General features: G+C 34.2%; 1 protein-coding gene across 16 annotated transcripts in view; it reads right to left on the bottom strand.

The window, feature by feature from the left end:
- cacna1db (calcium channel, voltage-dependent, L type, alpha 1D subunit, b) overlaps positions 1-13,825 on the bottom strand; it is a 99,828-nt gene that overhangs the window by 73,663 nt on the left and 12,340 nt on the right. For all 16 annotated transcript variants that reach the window (XM_028452878.1, XM_028452882.1, XM_028452886.1 and 13 more), the window contains one exon: positions 12,959-13,064. In XM_028452878.1, the coding sequence (XP_028308679.1) occupies positions 12,959-13,064 (106 nt within the window). The remainder of the gene's footprint in view (positions 1-12,958; positions 13,065-13,825) is intronic.

Below are 13,825 nucleotides of genomic sequence, written 5' to 3'. Positions count from 1 at the left end.
ATGTTCAGATTGGCCATTATTCTAACTTCTGACATGAATGTTGATAACGTGGCCCTCACATCTGACAGTTTTGTGGCCCAGCTGTGATTAAAGTTTCCCATCTCCATCTCTGCTGTAGGGCCATGGAGGATGGAGGTGAGTCAGCCTGGCAGTCAGAGGGAGGCTAATCAGCTCCTGTTAGTCCACAGTCTCTGTGGTCTTAATCACATTAATTAGGGCCTGAAAGGCTGTGTGTGTGTGTGTGTGTGTGTGTGTGTGTGTGTGTGTGTGTGTGTGTGTGTGTGTGTGTGTGTGTGTGTGTGTGTGTGTGTGTGTGTGTGTGTGTGTGTGTGTGTGTCTTTATCCACTAACTCTACAGTAGAATGAACCACATTCAACTACATTTCTGATATTGGTTCATTTCTAACTATTCGATCCAAAATGATTCAGTATCTGACTTATTATATTGAAGTGTTGGCAGTGCCTGTAAATAATACACAAATCACATTTTTCTTTCCCAGAAACAAGCTCTGAGAATTATTAGCGGCAGTGGAAACAGGGAACATACAAACCTAATATTTATACAACAAAAATATTAAAATTTCATAATTTAAAAATTTAACCCACAAATCTGCAAAAAATTAAAAAAAAATCATTAAAGGGATCCTCCACTGTTAAATGTGGCCAAAAACCTTTGAAATGTTCTTATTAGTAGAGATATGCCTGAAAAAACATTATTTTGCACCATATTAATTTTTAAAAATGGGACTAGTTTACAGTTGTAAAGCCTGTACGCCGCCATGTTGAAATGACGTCATTGATGACGTAAATCGACCCTTTCTATATGAGGTGAAGAATTCAGGATCATTTAAAAGCTTTTTCAGTCAAAATAACAACTTGTGCTGCTTTGGGTTGATCTAAAATCAGTAAAAGTTAAAAAAAAAAAAAAAAAAGTCGATGTAAACCTCTTTTGTTTAACAAAATTTGATAAACAAAATCCGTGACCTGAACAAATCTGTGACCACAGGGGGCGACATTTCCATCTCTGCTGTTTCGTAGATGACATGAAGAAGAGAAGAAAAGCTCTGTGCATGTAAATACAGACAACCAGGATCTACTGCTGCTCATTAATGCTGACCCAAGTAAAATCTGTCTGCTGCCAAGAACCGTTGTTCTCGTCAGAAATGGTTGAAGGTTTGGTTTAATGATTCATGTCTGGATTTTTTGTCTTCTTCTGTTCTTCATACCAAGTTGTTATTTTGACTGAAAAAGCTGATAAATGATCCTGAACTCAAAGGGTCGATTTACGTCATCAATGACGTCATTTCAACATGGCGGCGCACAGGCTCTATAACGGTAAAGTCGTCCCATTTTTAAAAGTTAATAAAATGAATATGGTGATAAATAATGTGTTTTGTTAGACATAGATCTACTAATAAGAACATTTCAAAGGTTTGTAAAAACAATGGAGGATAACTTTAAGAGAGAAAATAAAAGTGATCAAAGAAAGGAGCATTTTAGTGACTTTAAATAGATTGAGTAACTTTTTATCCAAGATAATAATGTGTACAGTGTGACTGTGAAATAAATCCCTGATACTGTAGAGTACAGGTGAACTTTTAGAGATTCCTGATGTTTATTATAAGGGAATCATCTATAAATTAATGATGGACATAAACAAGATTTAATGGCAAATATATTCACATTTTATTTGAATTAAATCCAACCAACACTTTAGTTTATATTAACAGGATGTTAACTAACCATGTGAGGTCACAGACAGTAACGTCTTTATTATTAAAAGTGCTTTTAAAACATGTCCATATAAAGTATTTAAATCCAATGACTTATTTCTTTGTATCAATACAATTGATTGATTACCTTTTAAAAAGATTTTAGATCAATTAATGTCATCAGGAAGGACAACTAGACGAGCACAGCTCGATGTAGTTGGATCGTAGGAATATAAATCATATTAATTGGATATATGATAATATAATCTTTCTATTTCTCATTCATCTTTCCTCCTTCTTCTAATCTCTGAATCTCCAGAACTTCTCTTCTCGTTAAACTCTTCACTTGCTCTTCGTATCTCCTCTATGATCTTTATTAACCCTTCCTCTACTACACACTCCATTTCCTCTTCCTCTCGTCACCTCGTTCTCTTTTCCTGATGAGAGACTGTGATTTTACACTAATCTCCATGGTGACAGTTGTCATGGCAGCGAGCAGCTCTACTGTGTGAAACAAAGTGAAAGAGCTGACCAATGAAAGCAAAGTGACTAAATATATGTAAAGTCTTCACTGCACGTGTGCATACATTGCATGCACAGCACATGTTGGTGTATATGGTGTTTTTTTATGATTTTTTGGGGATTCAGACTGAAATTAAAGGTCAATAAGTTAAAAGTCTATTTCTAAAACACAGTTGTATTGTGTGTTTTATCTCTACACAGGTTTATTAACTTTAATTGTACCTGTATGATAAACAATGACTCACGCTATGCTGTGTTACGGTGTGCTTCGTACACGAGTGTCACATATTTTCTCTCTCTATATTAGTCAGTGTCGGAAATGAAGGAGGGCCAGGGGACATTTGGCCCTCAATACAGCCAAGAATGCCCCTAAAAACCCTGTTCCATGGGCCAAAATAGTTTTTGTCAACAACTTCTAATTGTCCACTATTTCAAGTGTTCACAGACAAAGTTGGTCCCATTAGATAGTAATGTAACTATTATGATTATTACACCAACATATCCTGTTAGTACTGCTCTCAGTATATTAATGATTCAATCCTCAAGTCTGATCTGGTTTAATTATAGGTAATCAGAGATATTTATCAACCATAATTTTATGTAACTCATTATCAGATGTAAAATAAACAATATTCAGTAGCAGTGGTTTACAGTATATTAAACAGTAAAAACACTATTTCAGTTAATTTTGCTTTTCATGTTCTTTTTATTTAGAAAATAATTTGATTATAAATGAGACGAAATAAATGAATTTCAATAATAAAGTGACCCACATGCATAAATACGTATATTCCATAAAAGCAGATTCTAGTGTTGAATCAGGAACCTGTTTACACTTTAAATTGGGATTTTTTATTTTAATTTCTTTAGAAACTTTAAATAAACTTTTATTATACTTGCATTGTTTTTAACGTGTTGTTTTGTTTAATATTTACAATCCGTTTAAAGCTAAATAAACCCATAGTTTCCTTTCCTTGCATCTGTTTTCTTATTTCTATAATATCTACCGTTCTACCTGCAAACTATGGCCACGCCCGCAGAACGTCTCTGCACGTCCCACGTTCCTAAGAATTCAGTCAAATGACTCGGTTCCACCAAGTAAAAAAATCTCTCAAAAGTCTCAGAGAGGCTCTAGACATCCGCTCATAGAATATCCATGTCAGATTACAGTCTGATTCAACAAGCATTAACAGAGGAGTAGTCATTTGAGTGGCACTTACGATGTAATGGGCCCCATTTATATATGTGCCAATAATTCGGTACCACCAACCGTAATATTTGACTCGCAAATAAATGAGAATTCTACTTTCATTTTTTCTTTTCTTTTGGGACCCCTAGGGGCCCCCCTGGGCCCTAAATCAAAAATCGGGCTCTAACCGTCGATGCGTACACATCCATAAATTATAGCTACCAACTTTCAGTCCGATCTGTTCGTGAATAACAGATTACTAGTGATTTTAACTCGTGTACACAACAACAGGAAGAAGAACAGAGTCCTGTAGCCCCGCCTATAAAGGCTGTGCTCTTCATTTTATTTGCGTTAACAGAAGCTACTGTACATCTTAATCTATAAAAGTATTCAAGCTGTTACTAAATGTTTTTTTACATGGACCCTAATCATTTTAAAAATGCCCCCATTTTTTAGACCACGGGGGCCAAAATTGCTCCCATAATATTTCCTAAATTCGTTCCCTGCATACAGGTGTAGAAATAATACAATTGTTTCCCCAAAGTTATGGATTCTCACATACAGGTAAATGCTTTGTCATCACTTTTCAAAAGCTTTCTCTAAAGCTTAAACGCTCTCAAAAAAACACAAACTGTAACGACATGACAATCTTAATCCTTGATAACCCTTTTTTGATTATACACACCTGACATCATACAGAAACCTTACATATTGAACATGATTATTAAGCTTTAATAAAGTGATTTACTGGCGCTTCCTTCCATCCTGTTATTAGTTCCTTCCTCACACTAACGAACTTAACCCTGACAATTATCCAGTGATGAAAATCCTCTTTAAACTCATTGACTGAAGAACAACCAAATAACAACGTAAACATTTCAAAAATAAACCACACGTTTGTTTACATCATTTGTCGTGACTTGCAGGAGCAGATCCAGAAAATGTAGAGTCACAAAAATGTAATTCCATTCAACTTTATTTATATCGCTCACATTACAACAATAGTCATCTCAAAGTGCTAAAAATGAAGATTGCCACAAACTTCTGTCTTCAATATTTAGATTATTATTTGGAAACATTTACTGTACTTTTTTAGTTTTATAGTTACTAAATACATTCATTTTCCACTGTCAACATTAAAAATCCTCATAAACATGTCATGTTATTACTGTAGTTAACAAGAAATGTTGAGCAACATAAGCAGAACCATTAATTATCACAGTGAATAATGAGTAATTAGTGTTCAGCTCTATACACTTAATATCTGTGTTCTGTGTATTAATCAGTTTGAAGCAGTATATCCAGCATGGAAGGCCCATCCCTGATGAATTGATCACTTTATTGCAGAATTGTTCATGTATATGGCAATTGAAAATTGCCATAAACATTCTTCTCGTAGGAGTTATTATTTCTCCTTTGTCGTAAAACTCCTCCTAGTCTATTAATGCAGCACTAATAACACATATGTCATCTCATAGAGACAATGTTAAGGATGTGTAGTCGACCTTTTTTGGAGTCAAAATGTCAAAGTCAAGGTCAAGGTCGCATCAAGTGTCAAAAACCAAAATGTTCCATATCTCTGTGAATATTTATTGTACAAGTTTGATGCTTACATTTATGAAAAGTTCATCTCAAGTGGATTATTTTATTTTGTTAGACCAAAGCTGTACGACCTACCAGTAAAAAGATTGGTAGGGGTCAAAGGTCATGACGTCACAAAAATAAAACTTTTTTCCTATAACTTGTTCACAAATTGAGATACGGTTCTGATACTGGTACCATTGAACAACATTTCCTTTCAATGTGTGACATTGACCTTCATTCAAGGTCACATTTAAGGTCAAGGTCAGTCTTCTGTTTTTCCTGCATTGTTACTTTCAATTTCATGAGTAAAAAGAACAAACCAGATATAGGTTGTTATTTTTGACAATTTTTTAAATTTTCTATAAATCTACATATTTGCTTAGTGAATACAGGTCTTTTTATTATTTTTAAATGAGCTGATGCTTCAATCTATTCATTTTCAGTCATTGAAACTAATCTTGTTTGCTGATGACACAAGTATATTCTACAGTACTTACAAAAATTATAATGAACTTATAAGTACAGTAAATGGAGAACTTAACAAAATAAAAAATTGGATGGATCATAATAAATTAATTGTAAATATAAATAACACAATAGTATTGATATTTGGTAATTATAAACACAAACCAGGAAAATAAATAAAGATAAATAATATCCAAATAGAAAATATGAATGAAAATTAATTTCTTGGAGTAATAATTGACAATTAACTCACATGGAAAGCTCCCATAAGACATTAAAAAGAAAAAAAACATCTAAAAAATCCTCTCAATTATGAACAAAGCTAAACAATATCAAATATATTGATAGAACAATTATCAAAGTTCCATACATCCACTAATAATGACTTTATTCAATGTAAGTTATTAATTATGAATTAATTTTATTTAAAACGTCAAAAACAATCTCTTCCAGTCAACATACAAATATGTGTTACTTTTAAAGAGAACACTCATGGTACTAGGAGCTTAGGAAAGTCTTAATACATAATTATTGAAACGCATTCAGGAAAGCATGTGTTTGAATAAATGAAACCGTAACATATTATCTACATAACTCTGAACAACCACTGGATCTCTGTAACTTCTAGCATGTGTTTAAAATCTTCAAAATAAAATAATTGTGTCCATTTGCATCTAGAGAAAAAGACAAGCCCCTCCCACAGATGGTCACATGGATGGTCCAGCCTCTGCTTATCGTCTGATTCTAATTTCTCCTGCTCTCTAAACCTTTAATCTCTGACTGAGAGAATGATGACGTAAGATGACATTCTGCTACCAGAGCGAGGCATGAATGAAAATACCTCCAAACCCTCCCCAACACACACACACACACACACACACACACACACACACACACACACACATGAAAACACTCATACAGCTCAGTCTGGGCAGATGTTTTAAACTCTGTGGAACGCTGAAGTGACAAACATACGGTCTGTGATTTTCCACCTGAATAATGAGAAACACACACACTAGTAAAGGTGAGATAAATAAGAGTCTAAAAACATCAGCACAAACAACTAAAATGTCATATCACAACTTAGAAACTATAAACTCACTGACCAAGTAAAAGGACTACAATAGTTGTATTTCTACTAGTGGTGGGACTCTATTTAAAAAATGGATCTAATTAGTGAGAGATTTTGTAATGAATTAATCTAAATTAATCAAATTACAATATTTGACACAAGAACATTTCCAGTTTAAATGTATGTTGGTTTATGACTGAATCAATGAAAACAATAAATGAAACTAGGCACGACCTGTATTAGCAAAGCCAATACGTATTTGGAAATGGAAAATTGGCAAATACAATTGTTCATGTGAAAGACATCTTATTGTGTGTATTTTGTTGTTGAATTATGTCTCTTTATGTTGTTGTTTTTACTAATGAAATTGAAAGTAATAATGCAGGAAAAACAGAAAACTGACCTTGACCTTAAATATGACCTTGAGCGAAGGTCAAACACACATGAAAATGAAAATGTTGTTCAATGGTACCAGTCTGAGCACTGGATGTCAATCTGTGGCCAAGTTATAGAGAAAAAAAAAGTATATATGTATATTTTGTGACATCATGAACTTTGACCCCTACTAATCTTTTTACTGGTAGGTCGTACAGCTTCAGTTCAACAAAATAAAATATTCCACTTACATTGAGCTTTTCATAAATGTGAGTATAGAACTTGTACAATAAATATTGGTAGAGATATGGAAAATTTAGATTTTTGACACTTGACACGACCTTGACCTTGACCTTGACATTTTGGCTCCAAAAAAAATCTACTGCACATCCTTGACATTACTCATATGAGATGACATACATTTCATTAGTTCTGCATTTAAAACAGTCACTTTTTCACCTAAATGAATCCTCCTCATAGTCCCTGTGAGGGTAATATAAGTGTTTATGGGGGGATTGGGGGTCTTTCATCCCCCCTGCTGTCTCTGGCTAGAAAACCGCACTTGCAACTTTCCTGCATCCGTCCTGGTGGCAAACGTACTGTTTTGCGGCAGCTCAATACAAACACAATATCGTCGCGGCAACAGGAACGCACACACACTGGCAACCCAGCACTCCATCAGGCAGCACACACACAAATATCCATCCATCCATCTATCCATCTTCAGAGCTGCTTTGTCAGCACACAAACAAACACACACACACACACACACACACACATACATTTCCACACTCCCTTCAGTATTACTCCTACATCATTCATTTATTTTACTTGTCTCTCTTCCTCATACTGGTCACATGGTCACATGGGACTATATGTGTGAAAGCACCCTTAGTGTCACTGATGTATTAGGATTTTTCAGTGATGTAGCTGAACAGTGTTAAATAGTTAGAATATCTGTGATATCATGAAATAAACAGAGCAACTGATGAAGATGATGATGCTATCCCTGGCAGCGCTTCTAGCCCCGCCCACATCCTCTACCAGGCTAGCATTGTTAAATGCCTGTCTGTCTTTCAACTGTACTAATATTAATATCATACAGAAAAAGAGGAGTTGCTGTTTTTGTCACATTTCAGTGAGATCTGTCCCACAGCGTAATAAATACTATTAATCGTTCCATTCAGAGACAAAACTGTACTTACACACTGTCACACAAGCAGATTCATAAAGACTTCATATGTCTATATGAGGTAGGCAACTATTATTACAGCAGGGTTGAAAAAAATGTTTGCTTGATCAGAGGGTCACATAATCAACATTAATGTCAATGTTTTACCCGAGGTTTATCTGTTTGTCTGTTAGTAAGATACCTTGAAAGGTTATGAACGGATTTGGATGAAATTTTCAGGAAATGTTGATAATGGGACAAGGAACATGTGATAAAATAGCACTCATGGATATCACAATATGGGTTCATGCTAGCTAGTTCATGTGATCCCTGCATGATAGCAGAGACGGTAGACGTCACCAGCCAATCCGGATTCAGACGGATCCAACGATCAATATTTCACTGTAAATTGTAATTCAGAGGTTGGATCTTTTCCCTTCTTCCGCAAGGATATCAATTTTTGTTGGAATTATTCTGGATTTGTGGTGGACGGACAAAGATTTAGCCGTTGTGTGCGGCGCAATTTCAAAGGAGATGTGAGTTACTTTATGTTGTCATCTTGTGTGTTTTTTAATGTTCCTATAGCGTTTTTTTTGTTGTGCTTTTGTCTATATTTCTATCCATATTATCATTTTTAAAAATAAAAATGTTGTTGTCTTTGGTGTGTTTTGAGTGAATTTGTCTTTTTAATGGTCCTTTAGTGTGTTGTTGTTGTTGTTTTTTCATATTTTTCTGTAATTTGTGCATATTTATCTCAGATTATGATGATTAAACACTCATTATCAGTGAATCTAATAGTGTATATAAAATCAATGTAGGACTACAACATAGGGTGGAAATGACAACATGAGTGGAAATGAGCTGCTTGGTGGAGGTCTACGTTCTCCGAGTGCTTTTCTAGTTTTTCATGTATTCTTGCTCTTTTTTTGTGTATTTTTTTGTCATTTTATACGTTTACTTTGGGGGCCGCATAAAATTAGTGTCGAGAGCCACATGTGGCCCCCGGGCCGCCACTTGCCTATATCTGCCATATGGGATTATGAGATGATCAACAGTGTGTGTTAGTGAGCCAGGGGTCAAAGGGGCGGGCATAAGTCATAAGTCACATAATCACTAACGGGTTTAATAAAGGGATGTTTAGTGTGTATCATACACACAACACAGAACAGGGATGGTAAACAAACAAAGCAACAGCTTTAGTCAATACTGTGATGAGAGAACAATAAGTTACACAAAATCTCCAAATAAGAAGTCACACACACACACACACACACACACACACCACCAAACAGGAAGACTCTTGTATTTCATTCATGTGAAAAATCAGCAGGAGGTGACGATGATGCTAAAAGCACATGAACCATTCACAACAAAACACACATCTTCTATAATCTGAGCCATAAAAAGCTAAACAAACGTGTTTTCTTCAATAACATCCAATGAAACATTTTGACTTGATTACGTCTTTTCCAGACAAACATAAAGTATGAAAACACATTTAGCTCGTTTCTCATTTGACACAAATTTATGTAAAACAGCATGTTCCATATATCATTGTTAAAAATGTGTAAACATAAAAAAGAAATATAAATGTAAATTTTAAATGTAAAAGTTGAATATAAGTGTAAAATGTAAATGTACATCTGAATGTCAAATCTTAAATGTAAATTTAGATCTAAATGTTAAATCTAAATATTAAAGTTGCCAATTGTAAAGCTAAATATTTAGAAATTATTCAAAGTGGGCTGGTCAGCACTTGTTGATCACAATTAACATTTAGATTTGGATTCAACATTGAAATTTAGATATTAATTTTACATTTGGATTTAGATAAAAATTGAAGATTTACATTTAGATTTAACATTTAGATTTAGCTATAAATGTAACATTTGAATTTAGATATAAATTTAAATTTAAATTTAAATTTTAGATTTAAATTTAACATTTAGATTTATTTTTCATGTGTACATAATTTTAACAGTGATTCAGAACATGCTGTTTACATGAATTTCTAACTGTTATCTCTAGTTGGACTTTTACATAACTATAAACTTAATATGATGCATATTTCAATAGTAATTAACTACATTTGTGTAAGTCATAGAACTGTTGTGTATTTATTGTGCCGAAACAAGTCAGTATACCAGTTGTGAAAGGATAAACTAACTCTGTGTGTGTGCGTGTGCGTGCGTGTGTGCGTGCGTGTGTGTGCGTGTGCGTGTGCGTGTGTGTGTGTGTGTGTGCGTGTGTGTGCGTGTGTGTGTGCGTGTGCGTGTGCGTGTGTGTGTGTGTGCGTGTGTGTGTGTGTGTGTGAAAGCTACATCTCTCTCTCTAACCAATCCTCTAATTCATCCCTCCATCCATACACAGACCCCACCCCTTTAGTGACCATTAATCCAGGCCGGTTCTAATCTTCCATCCTGCTCTAACACACACACACTTTCTCCTTCTGCACACACAATCTTTTACACACAACAAATACACACCCAACACTCTGAAGCAAATAATTGCATAAATCTCAGAAAACTGTTGAATAAATGAAAAACACTTGAAGCTTGACATTATTAAGGCCCGAGCAACTACCCTATTGTTGTGCACCTCATTTTTATTATTATTATTATTATTATTATTATTATTATTATTATTATTATTATTATTATTATTATTATTATTATTATTATTATTATTAATAACAATAAAAAAAAGTGATTGCATTTTTGAGGGCCTAAACACATTCCACAACTCAATGAAAATTTGAACTCATTAGGACTGGTGAAAAAATCGATATTTTGGGGGAATTGGTTATATGAATGGCAAAATGACTCAATGGCTCCAAACTGGAACTTATGACATTATCACCTGAGTACCTGTCAACATTGAGCTGTTGACTCTGAGAGAACCTATTGTGGATGGGAAATAGAATAGGATATATACTGTATATATACTGTATATATATACTTTTGGTAGCCAGAACATCACCAAAATTGAATCACATGTTCCTTGTCCCATTTATCAATTTTTCTGAAAATTTCATCCAAATCCATTCATAACTTTTCAAGTTATTTTGCTAACGGACAGACAATAAGGTTGAATTATTGATATTTTCTAATTAAAAACACCATCACACAATCTCAAGCTACTTTATTCTTTATTTTATATACTTTCACTTCCTCAAATATAAATCGAGTTTTGAAAAAAATACAGTAGAAAAATAAGAAAATATTAAATAATTAATTAGTTACTTAAATAATAATAATAATAAAAAAAAGTAAATTATATTTTTGGATTTTATTAAAAAAGTTTTTTTTTTATTAAGTATCTGGATTCACCAGAAATGTGTGATATGAAAATGGGGTTATGACCCAAAAAAGATCGGGAACCACTGTATCTTAGACAAGTCAATTACATCATAAACATTACTCATCCATCCCTCCATCCCTCCATCCATCCATCCATCCCTCCATCCATCCATCCATCCCTCCATCCATCCATCCATCCATCCATCCATCCATCCATCCATCTAATGTCTTTGACAGACCACACAATTGATAAAGCAACAGTTGATCTTCTTACAGTGAACATTGTGTAGTGATAAGTGGAGACTTGGACAGTGTGAATAATTCCCATCTGTTGATAGAACATGTTTTGGTTCAGTGTTCGTCTCTCTCTCACACACACACACACACACACTAGAACAGACGCACAATTCCCCTTTGAGGCAGAGGCTCCTCTGTTAGAGAACATACAATGTTCTGAGTGTAGAACCCATGGGATCACTGAGTGTATCTGCCCTTTAAAAAAGCAGCTGAAGTGGAAACATTCTCAAAGAAACAACACAGCAATCAGCAAATGTGAACATTTTCCCTATCAATATTACTAAAACCTATATTGTGTGTTTTAGTTGAATTTAGAGTGTAACATACACTAAACTGATCATATAACTGTCATCTTTTTGATTAATATGTGAATGTTTCATTTATTCAGACAACTCTTTTAGTGTTTTTCAGAACATTTATTTTGATTTCCTGACATGTTTTGACTGTCAACTGCCAGTCTTCTTCAGAGGCGTCTGCTGATCGCTTTGATGTTGCTTTGACTTCCACGTAAAAATTCAAGTTCTTTTTGTTTACTTGCTGAATAGAATGTTAAGGTTTAATTTATTCAAATAACTGTTTTTTAGGAAATGTACTTTGATTTCCTGACATGTTTTGACTGTCAACTGCCAGTCTTCTTCAGAGGCATCTGCTGATTGCTTTGAGCTCTATTTTTGAAAGACTTTTGGATTCTCACCATCAACGTTTCAGTCTTTGCTAGCTAAACATATTTTACTCAGGAGTGAGTGAAAAAAACATAGTGTAGCAAACTGTACATAGTGTAAAAAAACATGTGTATAAACTGTACATAGTGTAAAAAAACATGTGTATAAACTGTACATAGTGTAAAAAAACATGTGTATAAACTGTACATAGTGTAAAAAAACATGTGTATAAAAGCAATGGATTTTTCTATGAGCCTCAGTCAGAAAACTACACCTAATCCATATTTCACTACCCTCATTGAATCAGTTTGACATAATGTGTCCCAGACAGGAAGTCTGACTGCATAATCAGTGTCAACATAGTTTGTAAAAAAAATATAAACAAACTAGAAAATATCACAAATATAAATGAATTACAGACTTAATAAACCGTAAGTCAGCATCTGACCAGCAACCCTAAAGCTGGACGTCCAAACCACCACAACACAACCTTCCTCTACCATGTGACTGACTGAGCTATGTTGTGAAGTTTGACTGTTCATCATCATGTGATCACATGTGGGTGTATTTTATATTTCAGCGAATCAACAACACGTCAGTTTGTACTCACCAGTTCTTGGTTGGTAGAATTGGAGTCATCTCCAGGAAAGGGGATGTAGATGGCTAAGGCCACACAGTTGGCAAAAATAGACAGAAGAATAAAGATATCAAACGGTCTGAGTGGAAGTGTTAAGGTGTACAGTCAAAGAAAACTCAGGGTAAATATCATTATGTGCATAACGTCCTGGTTGAAGACAAACATATGATAATGAAAGTTATTCTCAGTTACATTATTACATCACTCCAGAACACTGGTTCTCTGTACATAAAGTCAGTAAAATGATGGTCCATTGTTCTATGAATCTGTGTCAAACACATTTATTTATTCATCTGAATAATATCCACTGTTATCCAGGAATGTTTATTATTATTGTAGTCATCTTAAAAATGTTTTAATTAGAAATAAAATGGGTTAAAACTGACCAAAAATGGTGGAAAAGGTGGTGAAATGGGATTTTAAAAACCACAAAATTTGGTTAAAAGTTGAAAATTAGAGTGGACAAAAATGTAGAGAAACATTTGGGGGAAAAAAAAAAAAGGGTTCAAAGTGTCAATATTGGAACAATTAGTTTAAAATGGCAAATAATAAGCATGGAATATAGTGAAAAGAGGTTAAAAGTGACAATAATGGGTCAACATATGTGACATTAGGTGGAAAAGGGTTGATAAGTGCTGAACATGTGCAGAAAAAGCAATAAAATGTGATGTAAAAGTGTCAGAAATGGGAGTCAAAATGCATAAAAAGGAACAAAATAATGGTTAAAAACAGTGTTAAGAAAAATGGTAAAAATAAGATAAAATGGACTCAAATTGTTCAGAAAATATTCTCAGTTTCCTGAAGGCATCTGGTGACCCCCTCCCAGTGTCTATTGATCCC

This window comes from Gouania willdenowi, chromosome 7 (assembly GCF_900634775.1).
Source record: "Gouania willdenowi chromosome 7, fGouWil2.1, whole genome shotgun sequence".
Classification (NCBI taxonomy): domain Eukaryota; kingdom Metazoa; phylum Chordata; class Actinopteri; order Blenniiformes; family Gobiesocidae; genus Gouania; species Gouania willdenowi.
This window is presented reverse-complemented; position numbering and strand designations above follow the sequence as displayed.